The following is a 24,185-nucleotide window of genomic DNA, read 5'->3' on the forward strand; positions in this document are numbered from 1 at the left end:
CTCAAAATAAAATAAGCAATTTAAAAATCAATAACAGGAAGACAAACAAAAATTAAATGATATAATCTAATGATCTAATTCATAAAGGTAAAATAAAAAAAATGTTCCAGTTGCAATACAATTATGCAAAATTCCCACTTAATTCCTATTAGCTCTCATGGTGTCCAATTTACTGGAAATGTTCTGCCCCCGCACCCCCCCTTTTAAATTGGAACAACTCCCAAAACTGCCTTATTGTTATGAATTGTTTTAGGCTGTCAAGAAATGATGCTTCCAATGGAGTCAATAATAATAATAATCCATTTTAGTCCTTATGGTTTGTGGTGGACTCGACCCAAAAAAGATGTTTACCTTTTCTCCTTTGCCGCCTTTCAGACCTCGGATTCCCTCTGCTCCCTGGAACAAAGGCAAACAACATGAACGACAGCGAGCGGATGGCGTGGCTTGAGTGGCGTGCGAGGACAACGGGCGCTCACCTTGACGCCGCGAGGCCCCGGGTACCCGATGGAGCCCATCGGTCCGGGGAAACCCTGAGGAAGAGGAAATGATAGCAAGGATTAGGAAGGCGGGGAGAATGTTTATTTGACATATTTTTCCACTGATTTCCCAGAAGTCCACGCTGGCGAGCCAAGTGTGGAAGAAGTCGTGCGTGTGGAAACGGGAAGAAAAAGCTGAGGCCAATTTGAAAAAGTGGAATATTCTCATAAAGCTTGATGAGAAGACATTTTTTCAGTATTATCATGTCACAGTAGATCCTTAGACGTCTGTGTTTTCCTTAGCATCTGTCAGTCAGACAAATGCTGCCAGATCTCCTTGTCCTTTCCCTCTATGATTTCTGCCTAGCAACAAGTGACAGAGAGAATCATCTGCCCATTCCTGTTCTATCAGTCCTGAGAAAAGTCAAGTCCAAAAGAAATAGCTGCTTTGGTGAACTTCTTGGTCTAATATGAGACTTACTGCTGCTCCTTTCTCGCCCGCTGGACCCTCTTTGCCTGGGTGACCCTGAAACAAAGACACCGTTAGCTTATTGTCAAGTTGTTTGGCATCTTGAGGAGGCGTGGCACTTACAGGAGGCCCATCAGCACCAGCCAGTCCGGCCAAACCCTGTTTACCTTGAGGTCCCTACAGAAAGGGCAGAGGTTCGCGGCGTTAGGACGGGAGTTCCTGTTCATTTGGTATTTTAGCAACAACAGCAGCACACACTGCTATCATGGTATCTGCTATCATGGTATCTGCTATCATGGTATCTGCTATCATGGTATCTGCTATCATGGTATCTGCTATCATGGTATCTGCTATCATGGTATCTGCTATCATGGTATCTGCTATCATGGTATCTGCTATCATGGTATCTGCTATCATGGTATCTGCTATCATGGTATCTGCTATCATGGTATCTGCTATCATGGTCCAGCTACTTATTGTAGTCCATATCTGCACCAGGTAAGGAGCGACAGGTAAAGGGGGGCCACGATAGTTCACTATTAGCAGCGGCTGACTTATTTTTACATGTTTAAGCATGTCACTGTCCATATTGTATGTAAATCAGGGGTGTCCAAAGTGTAGCCAGGGGGCTAATTGTGGAACGCAGTCTTTTTTTTTCAATATCAATTAACAAGAAAAAAAATTAAAAGCTGCAGGAAATTTACAAGATTAAGTCAAAAAAGAAATTCCAAAAAATTGACATAGTAAAGAAAAAAGAAAAAAATAATGTGAGAAACAAATAAAACAATAAATAAAGTTGTCATTTTTGGAAAATTAGGTAGCAAAAAACAACTTCTAATGCTATTAGATGAATATGATATGAATAAAGTAATAATAACAAAAAGAAAGTTAAAAAAATAGCAGAATTGGAAAAATATAGCAGCAATTTTATGAGAATTAAGTAAAATATTAAGAGAAAAAACAATTAAACACAAATTCTGAGAATAATCCTGTTATGAATAAAATAACATAGAAAATGACATAAAAAGAAACACCTCCAAAAATATGCATAATATAATAGATTTGAAGAAAAAACATACTGTCTTTTATAAGCCGTATTAAAAATTATATAAATTAGGTTGGTGAAAATATAATAATATTATTGGAATAAAGAACATGTATGAATATTATTAAAAAGGAAAATGTTTGGAAAATAAAAGAGCAACAGAAAAAATGGTAAAAAAAAAAAAAAAGCAAAATGTGAAGTTGATAGTCATAAAAGGCTTTTTCATCTTTTTCATCTTCATCTCTTTTCATCTATGAAATGATGATGAAACAACCACGCTGGCAAACACCAGTAGATGCCGATATCAATACCTGGAGATGATATCTGGTACAATAAATGCACCGTCACGTGAGAGCAACATCTGCAGAAGAGCTTCAAACTCTTAGGGGAGGGGAAGAGCGGGAATTGGGGGGGGGGGGGGGGGGGGGGGGACTCATTCTGAATACTCACTTTTTCTCCAGGAGGCCCGATTGGACCTTGAGGCCCAATAAGACCCTGAAAGTGGAGGAGAAGAGATGTGTCAGTTATTGCTGCGCACACACACACACACACACACACACACACATAGTGTATACACACACACACACACACACACACACACACACACACACACACACACACACACACACAGTGTATACACACACACACACACACACACATAGTGTATACACACACACACACAGTGTATACACACACACACACACACACACACACGGAGCGTTTTCCGGTGTAGAAATGAAAAGTGAAGCAGACGTCAAGTGGACTGAGAAGGTCTGCTCCCAGTTTGAATGAGCTTATTTTGCTAAGACTACGACTTCATTGCTTCCACATTTTTAGGCGAGGCCACTTAGCGCCGCCTTGGACACGCTCAGTCGTGCATGCAAACGCGCTTTATTGTTTCCTGCCCTCCGTTTGATTCCCCGGGCCCCGTCCCGTCGAGTGTTTAGGAACATATCTTACATTTTTCCAAAGCCTCGCTGCTTCGTTATAAGACCTCGATCAGCCAAGAAAAGGTTCTCCAACCGGTGGACAACTAGGAGTCTATTCCCATTTCCTTTTTTCCAGGGAAAAAGGAAACCTGGCACAAGATCCTGACTTCTATTAGCTTCGATGTGGACCACTTCACCATGGAATATTGTTCCTGAACACTCAACAGGAGAGAACTGTCTTCTTCTCCTCTCAGTGCTTAAGTCAACCACGTCACAGCAGAGGGTCTTAAAATGGGGGGGTTGAGATAGACACGGAAAACGCTTGTGCAGACGTTTGATGGAGAAAACAGAAGTGGCGTTCACACTCGCACACGTGAGGAGAAACAATTGGATGTGAGGAGGAGAAGAAATATTGTAGGGGGGGGTGGGGTTGAAGACAGGATGTGATGGTGCTGAGTTAGAAACCAGGTCTGGGGGGGGGGGGGGGGGGGGGGGTGAGAACTTACATGAGGACCAGGCAAACCCTGCTGCCCAGGTGATCCTGGTTCTCCTTGAGGACCCTGGAATGTAGAAGATCCCATCAGTCATATTTTCACTGGACTAATATGCAGCACTAATAATGATATTCATTCATATTATCATTTTCTATCCCGCTCATCCCCACTAGGGTGGGGCATGCTGGAGCCTATCCCAGCTGTTTGTGCTGGTGTGTGGGAACCGTTTGCTGTGGAAGAAGCTCATCAAACACAAAACAACAAAAATGGAGACAACCCAAAACAACAGTAGCCCAATACTTACTAATACTACGTACAGTATACTACAGTATTTTACTGTGTTTCATTTACTTATCATTTTAGTTATTATTTAGTGTCTTTATGACAAAATATGACCAAATATTGATCTGATTGGATGAATTTTTCTACATCACTAAGGAGACTTTTCCTGGTACACAGCACTGGGTGTGGTTTGGTATGTTAGTATGTTACTGGGTTCACTGGGTGTGGTTTGGTATGTTAGTATGTTACTGGTTTCACTGGGTGTGGTTTGGTATGTTAGTATGTTACTGGTTTCACTGGGTGTGGTTTGGTATGTTAGTATGTTACTGGTTTCACTGGGTGTGGTTTGGTATGTTAGTATGTTACTGGTTTCACTGGGTGTGGTTTGGTATGTTAGTATGTTACTGGCTTCACTGGGTGTGGTTTGGTATGTTAGTATGTTACTGGTTTCACTGGGTGTGGTTTGGTATGTTAGTATGTTACTGGGTTCACTGGGTGTGGTTTAGTATGTCAGTGTGTTACTGGTTTCACTGGGTGTGGTTTGGTATGTTAGTATGTTACTGGTTTCACTGGGTGTGGTTTGGTATGTTAGTATGTTACTGGTTTCACTGGGTGTGGTTTGGTATGTTAGTATGTTACTGGGTTCACTGGGTGTGGTTTGGTATGTTAGTATGTTACTGGTTTCACTGGGTGTGGTTTGGTATGTTAGTATGTTACTGGTTTCACTGGGTGTGGTTTGGTATGTCAGTGTGTTACTGGGTTCACTGGGTGTGGTTTGGTATGTTAGTGTGTTACTGGGTGTGGTACACCTTGGTATGTGAGTGTGTTACTGGGTTCACTGGGTGTGGTTTGGTATGTTAGTGTGTTACTGGTTTGGTATGTTAGTGTGTTACTGGATTCCCTGGGTGTGGTTTGGTATGTTAGTGTGTTACTGGTTTCACTGGGTGTGGTACAGTTTGGTATGTTAGTGTGTTACTGGGTTCACTGGGTGTGGTTTGGTATGTTAGTATGTTACTGGTTTCACTGGGTGTGGTACAGTTTGGTATGTTAGTATGTTACTGGATTCCCTGGGTGTGGTTTGGTATGTTAATGTGTTACTGGTTTCACTGGGTGTGGTACAGTTTGGTATGTTAGTGTGTTACTGGGTTCACTGGTTGTGGACTCCTGGACCTGTAGGATCCCAACCCAACAAACCCCCAGGAGGAGGTCCACCCCGAGCACTCGATGCTTTCTGGCGGGGATGGAGATGGAAGACGAAGACGAGGCTACCGTGAACCCCCGTGTGAGGACAGCGAGGCTTCATGCAGATTTACCAAATCATATGTTTTATGAAAGATTTACGACCATCGGGAGGCGGCACCGCTTTGTGACTCACAGCCTCATGTGGTCTAGTTTAGACGTCATGACCAAGACCCTGCAACAACACGGCTGACTACTTCATCTCCTCCTAGACTAAAGCGGAAGGCATCTTGGTCATGCATTGTCACACGGGTCAGTTGATCTGCTAATGACCTCCATTCCTGCAGGTCAAAGACGCGCATCAGCTTCAAGCTAGGCGGATGACAAAGTGATCTCTTTGGTGGTCTTCACACACGATGTGATGGTTTAAAGAATGAGCAAACACGTTTCTCACCATGTTTCCTTTGGGACCCGCTTGCCCGTCGAGTCCAGGAAGACCCTGCAGGGATATGACATTGCTTTATGATGCAGTCAGGAGATACTCGGTGGATGGCGGCCATGTACATACACGTTGTCCTGCAGGACCAGCAGACCCTCTGGGGCCCAGCAGACCTCGGGGACCCTGGATGGCGAAGTGAAGAGAGATGAGTACAACAGCAAAGAAAGACTAACAGGGACTGAGTAAATTAGCAAAGAACATCCAGTATTTGGTGAATAAAAACAACAAAGGTTGATGATGTTGAGAAAAGTACACTGAATAAAAAGTAGAATGCGGACTAGTATTGAAATAAGCCACAAATAGCATCAAGGACAACAGTAAAGTGTGAGTAAAATATGCCTTTAAAGTATGCATTTAAAGTCCTGCACCATGGTATTAAAAAGTGCTGTGGAGCGTCACTGTGGTGTGGAGGCAGCATGCAGTCGCTATACTGCCCTCATGTGGTCACAACGGGTAACAACCACTCATACAAAGCTATCCAGCTCAATTTAGAGAAGAGAACTTGAGGCCTGTCATCTTGCAAACAATGAAGACGAAATGCTATGCGGCTTGCACAACGCTTTGGACTTGATCTCACTAACGGCTGCTTTTGTTCCACATTTCAAGGCTGAGAAGATGGCGTGGCGTGTTTGACAGGTAGATTTAATGCCGAGGGAGGGGCCGCATGTAGTGGGAATAACATCTCGTGCATATTTTGGGTTGTTTTCTTTATTAGCTGGCTTTTAACAACCTCGTCTCGCCGTGTCAGCAGAAGACCGATATCTTCACTTACGCTCTCTCCAGCCACGCCTCTCTGTCCGACCTGGCCGTCTTCTCCCTGTGGAGGGAAGCGGCATGTTATTGGGATGGAAAGAGGAAGGTGGGGGATGGCTAAGGGTCTGAGGCACGCACTCTTGGTCCGTCTTCTCCTGGAGGTCCTGGAGGCCCTGTAGGACCGTGTTCCCCCTGGAGAGAGGGAATCAGGGAGATGATTAGCAAAGCCAGGGAGTGGCAGGCTCACATAATAGTCCTGCAAGTCCTGCAGCTGGAGGAAGGAAAATAAAAAGACTTTTTGCTCTTTGAAAAGCTGATGAGTCAAGAATTCTGAAATCAGAAAGGATGCAAAGAGAGCTCCTTTAATCTACGCCGGGTCACCACAGATGGCACGGATCTTCCGTATAGGCTTGTCTGTATTTAGCCATCTATAGGCCTCATCTGGTGGACCTCTAATTAGGCCCCATAGGACAGAGAGCCTGGCTCAAAATACTACTCTGTCATCTACTTGTGTTTGATTCTCTCGGCAGGCGGCAGAAGTCGGCGAACGCGGCACACGGGACTCCTCGCCCGCCTACCGCTCTGCTTTACATGGGAATCCGGAGGCTGGTCCGTGCCTGGTAAATGGGTCAGATTCTCACACACTCACCCTGTGGCCCTTCTCTCCGGGGAGACCGGGAAGGCCGTCAAAACCTCGATCGCCCTGCAAAGACACGGTGATGCACGGTGATGCACGCTTTCACTCGAACATCTGCAACCATTAGGAATCATCACGGCAGGCCCCCTAAAGTCTGTGTGCGGGTTACCTTGGTTCCCGACTCTCCTGGCATTCCTCGAGCGCCGTCGGCTCCGTTGCGGCCCTGCAGCACACAAACACAAACACTGACTGATGGTATTTGTTTGATGATCTGAATCATTTAAAGGGGAACTATTACGCTCATTTGTTAGCCCTTGGTATTGAGATGGGATGACACACTATAACACGCAATACTCCGCACAGAAAGCTTTCTAGATCTTCCAGAATCTGCACCTATTCCAATTGCGTTTCTTTGGATTTGTGCTTTCCACCAAAACGGTCTGTTTTCATTTATTCCACTCATGACCCCCCCACTGTGGTTCTCTCTACCTCAGTGGATGCACAGCGTGTCCAACGTTAATGCACCTGAGCCTTCCCAAACTTCTTTCAGGGATCACTTCCAAATGAGACAATACAACATTCTAATCTAATCTAATCTAATCTAATCTAATCTAATCTAATCTAAGCATCATAGGTCCGTTTTTCCCACCACGGTCTAAATGTGAATGTTCTGGACAGACGTGCAGGAGAGGTCACTGAAGACACATGACTAAAAAAAGGGCGTCAGCTATGACTGCATAATTCATGGAAACATGACTGACCCTCTTTCCTGGCTTTCCTGGGGGGCCGGTTGGTCCCTGGAGACCTCGAGGGCCCTATGGAGAAAACAGGTAAACATGATCCAATCATCATGATCATCAATCATCTGATCCAATGCATGCGGTGGGGATACAATAAACCCCTCACCTGAGGTCCGTTGTCTCCGCTGTCCCCTTTAAGACCAGAAGAACCAGGAAGACCCTGTGTGGCAAAAAAGATGATTATTGATTATGTATTTGCATGTTTTGTTTGGAAAGGGTATATCATTCAGGTAGGGGTCGCTAGAGGGCTAGAAAGGCATCATGATAATATGCACAAACAGGCCAAAAGTACTAAATATATGTACTAAATGTATGGTACAGTACACAGTACGTGGGAAATGTCGTCTTGTACTCACATACTTTCACTAGTATGTGCAGTAATTCAGTTCATATATCAGAGAGGTGATGTGAGCGTTTATGAAGCACATCCTCACATCTTCACAAGTCCACCAGGACCAACCCAGACATTACTGGGCGGCCTCAGCCCAGTCATTATGCATTTGTGTGCACGGGTGTGTATGTGTGTACAGTACATGTACAGTATGTGTGTACAGTACATGTACAGTATGTGTGTACGTATGCATGGGCGGGTAGCGTACGATAAACGCAAAGCCAGGGCGTGCTCATGACCTCATGTGTGGGATGAATGGGGGGGGGGGGGGGGGGTGTTGAACAGTTACTCACCACAGGACCAGATCTTCCCGTCAGGCCGGCTGGCCCAGGAGGACCTCTCATAGCCAGCTGGGGATCAAACAGACATAAACCATAAACCACTTGGAAGACTCGAGCATCATTCTCACTGAAAATGTTTTGTCGGACGGCGGCCACATCTTACAGCCAATCTAGGAATTTACTTTCCCAAAATGGTGGCCTCCGCTTGAATAGATGCTGTTCTGTCGATGAATCCAAGCCAAACGAAGCTAGGAGAATATACATCTACATATCGTGTGGTGTACCCCAGGGGTCTATACTGAGACCAAAACAGTTCTACCTATATATTAAAGATATCTGTAAAGTCACCAAGACCTAAAGCTAGAACACCTCAAGTCCAGGAGGCATCGGGACTAGAAGTCCAGGGCATCTCATCTGGCTCCTCTTGGTGTGAAGGACCAGCGGCTTTTTACTCTTTTCGGCCGCTTGTATCCACCATCTTGTTCTTTTGGTCATGACCCAAAGCTCATGACCACGTAGACCGAGCTTTGGCTTCTTCTCAGGTCTCTCTTCACCATGACAGTCCGATACAGCGTCTGCTCCCATCCACACGTCGACCTCACCGACCTTCCCTCACTCATGAACAAGACCCCGAATACGAAACATCACTCCCAACCAGGAGGGTCCGATCCACCCTTTTGCCACTGACAACCATGGCCTCGGATTTGGAGGTGCCGAGTCTCATCCCAGAAGCTTCACAGTCCCAAGTGAATGTTCTTAAACCCGATTGGATGAATAGATGCATTCATTCAAGCAGTTTCAAAGGGAAAACGTCCTGATGGTAGCGACATAATACACGCTAACATTAGTTGTTGGTCAGTCATCAGACTAAAGTCCTGAGTTACTGATGTCAAAGTTGAGCTCCAAATCGTTTACGTTTTCAAGTCAAGTCCAAACTTTGACTCCAGTCCAACTGGAATTGGCACCTCTGACAATTACTACCAAACACGGCGGTACTCTCTGCAGTTTAGTTAACCAACGCTCCCCGGCTGCCATATGAGCAAATGTATAAAGAACAATAAATGAAACTTAGAGTAGTTACTTAAATTCCCCTTTTTCCTAATAAAAGCGTCTGAATTCATCAGCATCGGTTTAAATTGAAATGAGCCTTCCCAGGTGCGGAGTGGGCGCTTTCCTTCCTCCTCCCTGCCAAGGCGTGTGGAACGTTTGCAGGCTAATGACCTCAATGATGATGATGATGATGATGCTAACTCCGCCCTGACGGGCTAATGTTCATTCTGTTGTTGCTTGGCTTCCAGCTAATAAGCCGCAGAGACAACAATTTGTCCTTGATTATTCTCTTTGCAGTTGTCGGGCCAAAGCTTTGTACTAAAAGACAAATATACGCAGGATATATAAAACACTCATTTACTGTAAGTGAGTTTTGGCTGCAGTCCAGCTATGTCGAGTGTTGGTGAGGTGTGAATATGACGTCCGTGCTTCCCTTAATGGGCTCCATGTGTTGTCACTCACTCTCTAACTCACCTTGTCTGCAGCGGGTCAACCAGAGGGAGGAATTGGATGATTTTAAGGACAACTAATATACTGGTAAATGAACAGTGGAAACCTGGTTTTTAATGTTTGCATTTAACTTTAGTTAACTTATATTTATACAAATAGGACACAAATCACCATGACGCCACTTTCATTTTGCTGTTCAGACGACTTTAAGTATTTTTCAATTTGTATTGAACAAATGTCCAAAGATGAAATGCATGAGATGTATTTGTGACCCAAACCATTCCATTGTTGGTATTTTTGGTCTTGGTTTCTAATGAGGGCTTTGTTGTACTTCCTACATTTCAATACCAAGTAGACAAGACGAGCACGTTAGCAGGTCTGCACCGGGACAACAGTGAAGATGATTCTAATTGCCTGTACACTAACTGGGCACAGCTTGACTCTGGAACAGACTACTGGAGGTCCACTAGCAACCCAAATACTGTTTTGAAGAAGCGTATTTCAGGTGTTGGGTGATACAGGGACAGTGGAATGATGAGTGTGGAATCCTTACCCTGGCCTGGGAAAGGATGGCCTGAGCCTGAGCCTCTTGGGCCGTGACCACGGGTCCCTTGTGTGCCTCGCCGCCCGCACGGAACTGCACGGGAAAAGGAGGCACGATTCAAATCCAATCGGTGCGATGGAGTGAATGTGATGAATGCCGAGTGGCGAGTGAGCGGGGTGTCATGCAAAAATGTGGCAGCCTGCTGTGCACGTGTGCAAAAGTGGCAGAACTTACTGGAAGCATCAGAATGGTACCTGCTGGCCCAGGGACACCGTCTGAACCAGGGATTCCAGGTCGTCCTGGAGGACCCTATGGAAGCACAAAGGGGATATTGTTATGATTTACCTTCTAAGCATAATAATGCCATAAATACGCATGCATTTTTCTCACATGAAATTTGTACTGTCTAACATTTGCAGCATTTCCCGTTTTCAGTACAACTGAAAAGCATCATTACTTTTGTGATGATTTTCTGCAAACGCACACAATTTTGCGCTCTTCCTTTTGTATTTATATTGCTGACCAAGTGTTGACTGTTGGGATGAAGGCTCGGCATCCTGATGGCTAGGTTTTTCAAAGATGGGAAAACTGGGTCGGGTGGTGTGTTTGATGTGGCCAAGTTCAATTTCATTTAATAATTGATGATTAATGTAGTATGATTTATCATTATCAGTCATTATTACAAGACATATTGTTTTCTCGTCACATTTTAATCTTGCCAGATTTTAATGAGAGGCGTGAGAGAGTTCAACAACGCCGATTATAATCTTAAACCAATCAATCGAACGCCTCTCATTGCCTTTAAATGTGCGGGACCCACTGGACTGCTCATCAGAGACCACAATGGGCGTCACCACATCGACCGCCTCATGGGACAGTCACATTAAACACAGCAGCAGGCTAATCCAGGCACCGTGCTTGTGATTCACCTCCATTCCTGCTCCGACATCAGATGTCATGTGATGACAATGAATACAAAAATGTACATGCTAGTTCACACGCTTCCATTAAATAGTGGTGGCTGCAATTGTTTATTGCATTGAAATGTGTCCGACACTCTGAAAAACCTGCCTGTGAGGTTTTGCTGACGTGTGTGCACTGTGCACCTGTCAGCCAATTTACCACCGTGCAGGGTGCGCTTCGCCTGCGCCGAGAATAGACCAGGTTAAAGCTGGCCAGCTTTCAGTGCACCTTTGGCGTGCCCTCTTGTCACAAAATTTTCACTGCGCTAAGCTGAAAATGTGGACACCTCCTCCTGGTGCGCTGCCATGCCCATCTCGGCGCAGCGCAGTCTATCAGATTACCAAATTGGCTGCGCACAGCCGTGCGCTGGATAAAATTACCACTGGCCGGGGTGCGCCACACTCCATCACCCTGCGGCACCTTGCGCTGCGCCACAAAAGTGGAGCCAGTAGCCTCTTTTCATCCCCATCTGTAGATCCTTCTCGGCAAGACACTTGGTTTCCCACGGGAGGAAATGAGGGGAAGAGCGGACCAACAAAAACATTTCCTGATCACTTTAAAACCCACAAGGAACAGTAGCGGCATTGTGTCCGCGTGATCTGCGCGTCATGGCGCTCCACGCTATTGACAGTCCACACTGACATCCAACTGTGTGTCATTTCATCAATCATGGGATGGAAAACACTAAATTAACCCAAGAAACACTTCTTAGCGCGACGTATCAGACATCATGGAAAGGTTCAACTCTTGAGGCATGAGAAGACCATCCCCCCATGAGATGGGACGGTTTGGGGGCCTTAGGCTATAAATTGGAACTTCATTTCCAAGGGCGTGAAGGTTCAATGTAGATGGTGTATGAATGGGAAGCGTGCGTCAGACGTTCCAAGAAACAGCTGTAGTCTCTTCTATGGGAACTCACCCTTGCACCGGGATCTCCTGGGGGCCCTGGGGGACCCTGCGACCCTGGGGTACCCGGGATACCCTAAAAACAGACACAGGCACAAACATACTTTGAGTTCATTATATCCCAAACCTCGGCTCCCCAAGCATTCCCACCGCAGCCGCTTCCATCCATCCAACAGTAATCATGCTTTGGCCAACACAGACAGAAGCTTCAAAAGGAACCCCTATCACCCCCTTTTTGGTCCCCCCCCCCCACATACACACACACCAAGCGCACACAAATACTCCAGGCACCACTGACTCTCTTTCCATAAAGGCATTTTTCTCCCCCCCCCCCACTCTTTAGCTGTTCTCCATGTGTGAAAGGAAGGCAGGAGCCTTCAGTGAGAACGTGATACTCACTGCCTGGCCAGGGGCTCCTTGGGGTCCTTCTATAAGCATCCCCTGGAAAAAAGCAAGGAGATACAGTAGCATTAAAAATGCGCTTTGAATCCGAAGGGAAGAAATGACAGACGTCTGCTGCTGCCTTGCGGCTTGGAGGCCGAGGACTTGACTTATTGCTACAAGCGCTACTTCATCTTCCTTCTTTCATGTGCGTGTGGTCAAAGACTTGGACGGTGACACAGATCCTGGATCTGGAGCTGCTATTTCGGTTCATATTAGGGGTGAAATTGCATAGGAAGATGGCGGAGCTGTCAAAGTCAAGTCAAATGAGTCAAGTCTCTCCCGTAGATCAAAAGAATGATTCACGTATTCGGGAAAATCCACCTAATTCTGACTGGAGCGGTTCTATGTCGTATTTCAACGTGAAGTGAAGGATATACGACCAAAATGACTGGTGTCTTTATGTGTTGTCTTAATATGACAAAACCATATTGGTCACGCCCACTTTTTGAAATGGGCTTCCTGTCGACGAGCCTTGCTGTCTTATTTGCGTTTAGCAAATAGCTAACGACATTTTTCAGGGCTGACAAGAGTAACGGAAGTCAGCATCACATTTCTATCAATACTATTTCATATTTTTCTTGGAAATTTTCATCTTGTAATTAGAACGTCATTCCCATAAAAATGTTGACCTTATTCTGGTAACTTTATAACATTTTCCGCAACCTAATTTTCTCAAAATTTCAACTTTATTTTGTTTTGTTTGTTTCTCATAATATTACAACTTAAACATAGATTTTATTTTAAACATCTCACCTCAATGCTACTTTATTTTTCGTCATAGAGTAATATTATTAATAATATTACCATTCTCTTAATATTTTGAGGTTATTCTTGTGAATTTACGTCAACATTTTCCTCTTCATATGTCTGAAAAGAACCTGGGGTAGTTAGGAAAGAGATCCATTTATTACTATTATGATATGTACATCAAATAATACAATATGTTATATTCAGATTATATTAGCATTATTTTATATATGATTTTTATTTGATATGATTGTAAAATCATCTCATGATGAACATATGTACCAAATTTCATGTCAAAAAACATTTTATTTATATATTTTTATTTTATTGTATTTTTCACCATACAGTAATATTATTAACAGTATTATCATTCTTTTAATATTTTGAGGTTAATCTTGTGAATTGACAGCATTTTTCCCCCCATTTTTGCTGTAGTTATTTTCTTAATATTCAACTATGTCAAGTTCATCCATCCATCTTCTATGCCGAGTATCATCGCTAGAGTTGCGGGCATGCTGGAGCCTACCCCAGCTGAGTTTGGGCAATTATGGCAATTATGTCAATGTTCTTCTTGTACATTTAATTCCTGCCTTATTTTGACTTCATTCTAGTAACATTGAAGCGGGACATTGAAGCAAAGCTAAAGTGGAAATGTAACATTCAAAGGCGTCACTTACGGGCTCAATGACTGCTGGTTCTCCCTTCTCTCCTTTCTCCCCCAGGTAACTTTGGCTTCCTCCCACCTGCCCAAGAGAGAAACCACAAAGTGAGCTTCAAATCGTAATGCAAGTTGATATTTGAAGACAGCTCCAAGGTGAGACCAACAGGAAGCAGATGCTCTGTCCTGGACGGGTGGGCGTGCCCTCTTTTTTTACACGCAAGACACCAATAAAAGCGCTAAAAAAAGCCGGGCAAAGGGTTGGCTCCTCGAAAGGATTAAAGGGAGGTTGCTCGGAAAAATAAACCTCGGGAATCATTCTGTGAAATGCTATCATTTGGATATGGGGCAGACTCCTCAGCTTCCTGCATCCAAAAAGACGAAAAAGGACAAAAAGGACAGACCCCAAGTGAGCACAAATGGGGTCCTTGTCTGGCCTATCCATCCAATGACAGAAGAGCCCCAAAACCACCAGAAGGCAGGGTGCCCAGAAACCACCACACTTTATACTGGAAGGTCTGTTTGGGGGAGTCTTGGCGGGTTGGTGGACTGGTGAGCGCTAATAGCACGTTAGAGATGAACCCGAGGCAGTTTGTCACTTCCTGCTTGGGAGAAGGTTGATCGTGAAGTCCAGGAATGTCGCCAACATCCACAGTGAAATGTCTCCATCTGATCTGACACAGATTAGATTTAAAGTCCCGGTGGCAAGTCGAACCAAATGGGTCATCACGCAAACGGGGTCACGTCTTTGCCGACCGCAAGGTCGATATCTGCGGGATCTTAAAGAGACGAGGTGCGCGTCTCATCTCTGAGGTGTGATGGCGTCTGCTTCAAGCTGCAATCCCAAACAATACACGCCGCCGCTCCGAACGCACGCTGCCACGCTCCCGCCATCATCCCACTTACGCTGCTCTCCCTGAAGTCCGTCTGCGCCGGAACGCCGAGTCCAAACTCCTCCTCCTCGCCCGTGGAAGTGGTCTTGGTTTCGGTGTTTGTGCCGTAGTCGCCGTAGTCACCGTAGTCGAAGGGCTTTTCCACAAACTCGTTGTTGTCGTATTCCTTCAGGTCGTACTCCTTAAAGGTGTAGCTGTCCGCGCCGGCGTCCGTGTTGCCGTTGGTGTCCACTGAGGCCACGGTTTCCACGGCGACGGTGGGGTCCGCCCCAACCTGTTCCACGCCGGTGATGTAATCGTCCACATTTTCCTCTTCGTATGTCTGAAAAGAATCCGCCAGGGGCAGTTAGGAAAGAGATCCATTTATTACTATTATGGTATGTACATCAAATAATACAATATGTTATATTCACATGATATTAGCATTATTTTAATTTCATATGATACCTGTATACCTCAATATCTTATTTCTGACTGATATTCGATATGCCAACATTGCCTTTGTTTTTTGCTACCGATAACAACTGATAACAACCGATAACAACCGATAACAACAGATATCAGAATATTTCAGAAATAAACACAAATTAAGACTAATATTGCAATATGCAATACAAGTTATAGAAAAAGTGGCATATTTACTTAAAACATTTTGTTTCAACAAAATAGTCATTCATAAAATGTGAGCAATAGTCGATTTCACGGTCATATATAATATAATAGTTAATAATAACATGCTCTCCGATTCAGCTATACCATTTAAAAGCTGCACATTTCAATGAGGCACAAACATCTGTAAGGTGCAAAGTACACTTCACTCATGGGACAATATCATTATTGGCAGGAAGAAATGATCAAAATATGAACAGATATGTCATTTTTATGCCAATATGGGCCGATAATACTTTGGTAATTCTATTTTATTCAAGGAGAATTGAAGGGAAATAAAAGTCCAGTTCCAAGTCCTACAAGACAAATTCCCATATTCCTCAAATTCTCCACCTGGACTGACATGATGAGGGGGTCTGCCTCCATTTTGAAATGTCTGAAGTTGTACTGTACGTCAATCGGTTATGGTCGCTAGAAAATGTTCAACCACACTTTTGGAAGGACGAGCACCAAACTTGTTTGGAGTATTGGTCGCGTCTCACCAGAACTTAGTAGAACTTGGAGATAGAATTTAGTTGAAACAAAATCCCTCCCCAAAAAAAATCCAAGTTACGCACCCAAGTGTAGTTTGTGCTACTGTACTATTTGAACTCATCGGCTGGTGCAACAAAGCGCCTGATTGGTGGGCTTAAACGGGCCAAATGTTCCTCACTGGGGCGTTTATGTTTAGGGCAGCTCAGCACAAACGAAGGCAGGTCCTGCCAAATTGGGGAAATGTCAGAGCCATTTTTTGCTGTCTGTCTGCTGGCCTTTAAGGCAAAAATAAGTGAGGTTTCCCGCTGCGGACTTTATGACGCATGGCTTCTCATGGGAAAGAAAACAGTAGCATAGGCAGCTCCGTTGTAGCGAGGATTCGCTGGATGCCGACCACCGGAGAGGCTTGTTAAAGTGCCGTTTGGAAACAGCTGATGGCGGCGGAATATAAACGTAGACGGGTTGTAAATCACGTCCCACCAGTGAGATAATAACCGCTGAAAATGAGGCTGCGTTAGAGCGATCAGCCGCCTCCACGTGACCGGTCTTGGTTTCCAAATCGTTACCTGGCCATTTGTGGGCGTTTCGGGCTGACTTCCGTCCACGGTGGTGTAGTCGTAATCTGTGAAGTAGTCGCCGCCCACCACTGTCTGCAATCACAGCAGCAAATGCAACTTAGGGTCTTGATATCACAGCATTTGTATTAGAAACACGACCACATGTTTCAAATCTCATAGACTCGTTTGATATACACTTTAGTTGTTATGCCAATCTCAACTGACATTTCACAACTTTTGGTATTTAAAAAAAAAAGTATAGCATTGCAAAAGTACACAACAGAGACAGAGAGGAAAAGGCGGACACACAGGAAGAAGTCACGTGACGGGTCCTTCATGACGTCGGCCATGAGAAGCGTATTAGTAGGAGTGGTACCTCGGTCTTGGCTCCTTCGGTCGGGGGCGATTCAGTGGTTAAGTCTCCTTCACTGTAGTCATAGAGCTCACCATATTCATAGTTAGTGTACTGTAAGGGGAAAATGGAAGGGAAGGGGGGGCATCAGTAGGTGCCAACATGTAAATATTATTTACATGGCATGGAAGAGCAAAGCAGAAAAAACACATTCATCTCCCGTCTGTGCTATTTCACACATAAGATCAACTGGGATCCATATCAGCATTTGAAAACATTAATGAGGAAGAATCTGGGCATCACCAGCCGACCCAGGCCTTTCATTAATGAGCAGCCATGAAAAGAAATGTGCTGCCCTCGACGGCAAAATAGCAGGCAGTAAATTAGCTGGAAGACAAAATAAATGTGCGGCTCGAGAGCCGTAAAACAGCCCACATAAATGCAGGAGGAAACGGTCAGCTGTGGGGATAACGTTGATGTTTATTTACAGCTTCAAAGTCAAACCGCAAGGAAATCGGCCCAAAAGCTTCAAATGTGGGAATCGGCGCTCGAAAGTCAAAATATAGTCCAAATATTAAAAGGTAAAAGGTTGGAACCTAAAAAGGAAAAATCTCAAGATGTTTAGCCAAATAAAATAATAGCAAAATATTATGATATGAGCAGCATAATTTGGTTTATTTTAAATAAAATAAAATAAATAACATTTAAATTAATTCAAATAATTTTTTTTTTTTACAAATATGGATAATGACAAAAATTGCTGACTGTGCGTTATGGCAAATTAATGGAATATACTATAAGTAAAATACTAGTAATTTAATTTATAATTTATTATTACAAAAATAATACTAAAAATTATAAAAATAATCTAGTAATTTTTGTTTATGAAAACTGAATTTCGTCAAGGAACTGAAAATATGGTGGGTATTTTGTGCCGCTTTGAAATGAACGTAGTAAATAATGCGTATCGCAGCCAACCAATCCGCTCGGTGGGACCGTGGTTGAAGGCTCTGATGTTCAATTCCAGTTTCAAACTGAAAAAAGGTGTTTTTTGGCAACATGGAAGCGGGTCCAGGTTGTAATATAATTTTGTGAGCTGCCTTCTGCACACTCAATAAAATGAAAGAAAAGTGCTCAGAGTGTATTTTTCTATTTAGAGGTGAATGAAGCCTAATTGAATGGTAAAAATCAATATCACTCCCTTGACAACTGTGGACGTCACGAAAACAATAAAAGCTGCAGTGTTGGCTAACAATCCATCCAGAGGTGACGCTCGGGGAGAAGGGACGGCCAGAGTGGCGAGACTGGCCGCTGCGGCTGGGGGGTGGGGGGGGGGGGGTTGCGTACTCGGTGGTTTTGTGAATTGGAGAAGATTTATGATCCTCTGATGAGTGCTTGGCTGGGACTTGGCCTCAAGTCTTGGATGAATTTGCACACATGTGTCCACACGCTCCTCCCGTATCGCTCCTGCTTCCTCTTTCATCCCAGCTGCAGACGTACGGCTGACAACCATGAAGCTCCCTGGCGGAGGCCTTCGTACGCTACAGCAGCAGCCATGTCTGGGTGTCTGGGTGACCAGGAGGGATGGAACACCAGGGTTGTCCAAAGTGCAGCCTGGGACCCTGTTTTTTTTAGGTAGATAGGTACTGGCAGGTCAAGTGGCTTCAGTGGTGGTTGAGGCAAAAACTTGGGACACCGGGAGGTCTGGTCCCACTGATGGCCCTCCCCATGACCCGGATAAGCATATGAAATATTACACATATTATTATTATTATTATGAAAAAGAAAAGTGCTTTAAAAAAGTAATTCTTAAAAAAAAAAGAAAAAATGAAATATACTAAATTGTTTAAAATAATAACTATATTTATTTTATAAAATAACATAAAAAAGTTAATGTAGTATAATATAAATATACTGTACATGTTTACATAATAAAAACTGAATGTGTGAATGATTATTATCTTTGTCGTCTTATCCACATTTTAATCCAAGCTGGGCTGGACCATATTTGTTTACTGGGAAGACGCTTCGTGTATCGTGTGGGAATTTGGTACGGTCCAGAATCTCACTGGGTTCCCATAGAGAACCCAGTAGACTTTAGAGTTGCGGGGTGGGAAGTTGGGAAGTTGGGAAGTTGGGAAGTGATCTGGACTGTGCAGCAAATTCCAGCAATAATGGTGACGATGAATAAACTATATGAGCGTCGTTCCAGGAGCCAAAGTGATCCCTGCTGTCTCTCTCCACTTGACAACCTCCTCCTTTTCTCGTGGCCTTCCAGAGTGAACTTGATGGTGAAGCAACATTTTCCATCGCTGCCCCCCCCCCAGCGGCTGCCTCCAAAACAGACAGCATCAAGAAAAGCAGCGAAAAAGTGTACTTTTCCAGGTATGGGGAGTCTTGCAGGGGAAGTTAAAGCTTGAATTTCACAGGGACTTAGGGCAGAGCCTGCAGAAGTCGTTAGTGATATAAATCACGGGGCCACTCCAAATGTGGGCTCACAAAGTTTCCAGTGTGAGCTCATCAGTTATTTGCTCTAACACTTGACGGAAAAATGTCATTTGACAGCAAGGGCTCGTATTAAAAAAAAAAAAAAAACATGAAAAAATGCTTTATTTCAGCGATGGAGTTAAAGTGTGACATTAAGTGACAGATTGATTGGGGATTTATTTTAAGGAGCACTAACATGTTTTTTGGACTCAGTTACACACAATTTCACATCCCCGTTTATAGGGGCACATTTTGGATAAATTATGGCCAGCAAATATAATTATATGTTAGCATTTGATCATTTTAATACTGTCATAATTTATGATAATTGTGGTGGGTTTACCTATTAAAGACCTTTGGAATAACCTTGTTTCCATTGGCTGTTGTTGATGTTCATTACAATTATAATTATTATTTATTACAAACATATTATATGTTATTATTTTTGATTTTGTTTTTTATGTCCTTTCATTCTATTTGAGGTGTTTTAGATGTACCTTGTTGCCTTTTGTGAGTTTTTGTGCCTTTATTTATTATTAGGGTCTGAGTAACGACGTGCAAGGGCCATCATGAAACTGCTATGTTTATGATTTCTTTATTATATACTGTATATTCTGCAATACTCTTGCATTTTTAGGGCCTCAACATGCATGAACACTCATCAAAATTAGCATTTGGAAAAAAATGTAATATCCTAAAGTAGAGGCTCCTTTAAACTCTGACAAAATTAGCCTCTGACTTACTTTCATGGCAACGTCAATCAGGATAGGTTGCACAAAGAAGCCGCAAGAACCCATGTTCCAAAACAAACAGGAAGTCGGCTATTTTGCTTTCTGCTGGCAATTTTGGGCAAATGCTAGGGATTGCGTTTCAAAAAACGAGTCCTGGGCACTTTGACCAAATGAGCCCAAATGGAAATCACGGGTACTACGTAAGTGGGTCATGTTACATCATGAAGGATTTAGGCTGTGGGTGGGGCACGGCAACACGGCGTCTGATGATCAATCAGACAATTTGAACTGTAAACATTAATAACTCACTTCCACAAGATCAGAGCTTGATCATAATTGACACCATGACGCTTTACATAGGCCACTTCCTGAATATGTGTCAGCACCCAGTGGCAACAGGAAATGATACGTGCCCTCCGACTCACGTCAGCCCTGAGTTGCATGAGGGCCCAATCAATGCTGCTCGCAGCTTTAATTATGTTTTTAATTCCTTATTCTGTACAGTATGGCTGTTTCAAAGCGCTTTACTAATGAAGTTGGGTTGGAGTTTGAGGTTTCAAAATTATTACGTTTTCTCCACCAAAGACAAACACTTGCATCCTAGGACAAGCAACGAAAGCAACTAAAGCAACTCCACCAATCAGTGGAGAGCAGTAATGACAATAATATTGACAATAATTATGAAGTACAATGAAAGGAAAGTACACAAATATATGGGGAAAGCAGCACAAAAACAATTCTGGTGTTTATGCCCAACCCCGTCCTTACACTGACCTCTTCCTCGGGTTCCTGGGCCTGGGGGGTGTCCTGGTGGTTGGGGGTTTCACAGTCAGGACTGTAGTGTTCACAGTAGTCATAGGCGGCCCTGGGGTCGGCCACGATCAACAGCTGCTGGATGTCGCCCTGGGACCGGGGAGAGGACAAACAGCATGTCGGGAAGTTAGCCTGGCAGCACTGAGCTAAAGCTAAAGCTAAAGCTAAAGCTAAAACAATGAATGTGATGACAACCACAGAACGTATGGGATAGCTGTACAAGAGTATCTGATCTGGCTGCTCAGTACAACATGGCTAAGTCAACAATATCCACAATGGGCCATCGGAACTGCTAACGTAGCTTAAGGGGCCAAATAAGGTAACCAAAACTTTAGAAAAGAGTACAATCATGGTGTGTACAACTAATACATATAAGTACATATAAGTACATATAGCTAAGAAACCTCATGTACGTAGTGCCCACATGAGGCAAGGTCTAACCAGCCCTTCTTATCTGGGTGTTTACATCCGTCAGGTATGTAGCTTCCGGCGTCTCAGCAGTGCCGTGCTAATAAAAGGTGAAGGTAGAACAACAAGCAGGATGTGGTGGTGCGGTGCGGTGCGGGTTTAGCCGTCATCTGCTGATATATAAGGCAATGAATTAGGGCTGGGGGGGGGGGGGGGGTCTGCAACCCATTCTAACATCTGCCAGTCCCCGCAGATAAATAACACAGCTCCGTATTTATCTCGGGACGTCTGGTTTTCATGAGCTTTTGGAAAAGGAAATTAGATCCGCACCGTCGGCCAAAAGCCTCACTTTTTTTTTTGAAATGGTTGTCTCCTAAAGAATTGCTTCTGCTCGTGGAAGACGTTATTGATACCCCAAAAAGCGCTTAAGTCACCTCAGATGACCTGCCTGGAGATATGCAGCTACACTGACGGGGATGAAAGCGCTTCCTGGAGGTTTACGGTCGACGTTACACAAACATTCTCAGTCAGTAGCGAACCCGTTTACTCCATTTGTGCTTCTTCTTTGGCTTTGGTTTGTGATGCCACCTCAGAAGATACAGCGTACAGGAAGTTGATGATGGACCATGAAACATAACTGTTTATCTTAGCGTTGTCGTAGCGTTATCTTAGCTCAAAGAGTTGAGTTTAAAACTGCAGTTTAGCTTAGCATGGAGGCTAACAGAGTTTAGTTTAATTTAGCATGGAGGCTAACAGATTTGGGTTTAGCTTAGCATGGAGGCTAACAGAGTTGGGTTTAATTTAGCATGGAGGCTAACAGACTGCAGTTTCGCTTAGCATGGAGGCTAACAGAGTTGGGCTTAATTTAGCATGGAGGCTAACAGAGTTGGGTTTAGCTTAGCATGGAGGCTAACAGAGTTGGGTTTAGCTTAGCATGGAGGCTAACAGAGTTGGGTTTAATTTAGCATGGAGGCTAACAGACTGCAGTTTCGCTTAGCATGGAGGCTAACGGAGTTGGGTTTAATTTAGCATGGAGGCTAACAGACTGCAGTTTCGCTTAGCATGGAGGCTAACAGAGTTGGGTTTAGCTTAGCATGGAGGCTAACAGACTACACTGTACTACACTCCACTGTACTATAAAAGTACTGTTATTATAAAGTAAACAAAGGAAGTGATGTAACAATGCTGCGGAACGGACGTTGGTAGATAGAAGATGTTATTTCCACGTGGCGTAATCCACATATTTCTCTCTTTCTCCGTGTGTTTTGTTGCAAAAGGAAAATGTGATGATGTCACCCTGACCCGCCCGTGACACCAATCAGGGCCCAGATGTGTGATGCATAACACAGCTGCTAACACGGGCGCCTGTATGAGCAACATGGCAGCAACAAACACTCCCAGCTTTCCTTGCACTGTGCACCACCAGCATGCTGGAGGTCCATCTGAGGGGGGGGGGCGGATTAACAGTGAACCCAGAAGCAGTGATGGGGTGGGGCGGCGGGTGCTTGGGGGTGTAATACTCTCCAGATTTCTCCCAAACGCAGCCTCTGTGGCCTCTTTTCATTCAGTTGAGCACAAACAAATGCTCAGACCTGGATTTCCAATTAGTCGAGAAAAAACACCACTTAGCTTAGCCTAAAGGCTAATCTTATCCATGCAGGCTGAAATAGCATGGAGGCTAACAGACTACAGTTTAGCTTAGCATGGAGGCTAACAGAGTTGGGTTTAGCTTAGCATAGAGGATAAAGGAGTTGGGTTTAATTTAGCATGGAGGCTAAGAGAGTTGGGTTTAGCTTAGCATGGAGGCTAACAGAGTTGGGTTTAGCTTAGCATAGAGGCTAAAGGAGTTGGGTTTAATTTAGCATGGAGGCTAAGAGAGTTGGGTTTAGCTTAGCATGGAGGCTAACAGAGTTGGGTTTAGCTTAGCATAGAGGCTAAAGGAGTTGGGTTTAATTTAGCATGGAGGCTAAGAGAGTTGGGTTTAGCTTAGCATGGAGGCTAACAGAGTTGGGTTTAGCTTAGCATAGAGGCTAAAGGAGTTGGGTTTAATTTAGCATGGAGGCTAAGAGAGTTGGGTTTAGCTTAGCATGGAGGCTAACATATGTGGGTTGTCAGGAATGTTGGAAGGCTCAATGAGTTGTTTAGCTTGACATGAAGGTGGAAAGTGATACGTTTAGCTGAGCAAGAAGAGTCAAGTTTAGTCTAGCATAAAGACAGGCTGTGCTGACTTTAGCTTAGCATCAAAGCAACATCTGCTAAAACATTTGGAAGACAAATGAAAAGGCTTGTTGAAAAAGGTTACGACTTGGAAGAAAAGTGTTTGCTAGGATCTTTTCTCCCAAACTGGTAATTAGCATAATTCCAATCTCAGATGACTGCGGCTTTCACCCTGGCATTCTTTCCAAACTCACACGCGAGGTTTTATTGCCTGACTTCACCGCGCCGTATTTCCTTATCCACGGTCTCAGGATGCTAAAGCTCGCCATAGAAGAAGAAGAGGAAGACGACACGTGTGGAAAAGTCAGGTCTTCACATTGCCGGCATTCCTAAGTCACACTTCAAAGCTTGTCAAATGTTACCATTTTTATTTCTTACATAATGTGTCCAAGCTATCTAAGCAATATATATATATATATATATATATATATATATATATATATATATATATATATTTTTTTTTTTTTATTTTTTTATTTTTTTTTTTTTTTCCTGGAAAAAAGTTTAGGCTCAGGATTTTTTTTTTTTTTTTTTTTTTTACTTTAAGCCCAGCAAATAGACTGTTGTGTCGAAAATGTGTGCTAACT

At 43.8% G+C, this 24,185-nt stretch overlaps 1 protein-coding gene across 2 annotated transcripts in view; it reads right to left on the minus strand.

The window, feature by feature from the left end:
• LOC131109740 (collagen alpha-1(XI) chain-like) overlaps positions 1-24,185 on the minus strand; it is a 48,684-nt gene that overhangs the window by 16,784 nt on the left and 7,715 nt on the right. Inside the window, exons 1-25 of one of the 2 annotated variants that reach the window (XM_058062021.1) lie at positions 23,793-23,906; positions 20,935-21,063; positions 16,967-17,056; positions 16,600-16,683; positions 14,904-15,212; positions 14,017-14,082; positions 12,548-12,589; positions 12,162-12,224; positions 10,514-10,588; positions 10,289-10,372; positions 8,248-8,304; positions 7,670-7,723; positions 7,525-7,578; positions 6,933-6,986; positions 6,776-6,829; positions 6,265-6,318; positions 6,146-6,190; positions 5,443-5,496; positions 5,329-5,373; positions 3,426-3,479; positions 2,441-2,485; positions 1,069-1,122; positions 958-1,002; positions 477-530; positions 352-396 (exon numbers count right to left, since the gene is read on the minus strand). In XM_058062021.1, coding sequence (XP_057918004.1) covers positions 352-396; positions 477-530; positions 958-1,002; positions 1,069-1,122; positions 2,441-2,485; positions 3,426-3,479; positions 5,329-5,373; positions 5,443-5,496; positions 6,146-6,190; positions 6,265-6,318; positions 6,776-6,829; positions 6,933-6,986; positions 7,525-7,578; positions 7,670-7,723; positions 8,248-8,304; positions 10,289-10,372; positions 10,514-10,588; positions 12,162-12,224; positions 12,548-12,589; positions 14,017-14,082; positions 14,904-15,212; positions 16,600-16,683; positions 16,967-17,056; positions 20,935-21,063; positions 23,793-23,867 — 1,785 coding nt within the window. In that variant the 5' untranslated portion in view covers positions 23,868-23,906. Of the gene's footprint in view, positions 1-351; positions 397-476; positions 531-957; positions 1,003-1,068; positions 1,123-2,440; positions 2,486-3,425; positions 3,480-5,328; positions 5,374-5,442; positions 5,497-6,145; positions 6,191-6,264; positions 6,319-6,775; positions 6,830-6,932; positions 6,987-7,524; positions 7,579-7,669; positions 7,724-8,247; positions 8,305-10,288; positions 10,373-10,513; positions 10,589-12,161; positions 12,225-12,547; positions 12,590-14,016; positions 14,083-14,903; positions 15,213-16,599; positions 16,684-16,966; positions 17,057-20,934; positions 21,064-23,792; positions 23,907-24,185 lie in introns of those variants that run through there. The other variant, XM_058062020.1, reaches the window with a different exon arrangement.

Source organism: Doryrhamphus excisus, chromosome 22 (genome assembly GCF_030265055.1).
Source record: "Doryrhamphus excisus isolate RoL2022-K1 chromosome 22, RoL_Dexc_1.0, whole genome shotgun sequence".
Taxonomy (NCBI): Eukaryota; Metazoa; Chordata; class Actinopteri; order Syngnathiformes; family Syngnathidae; genus Doryrhamphus; species Doryrhamphus excisus.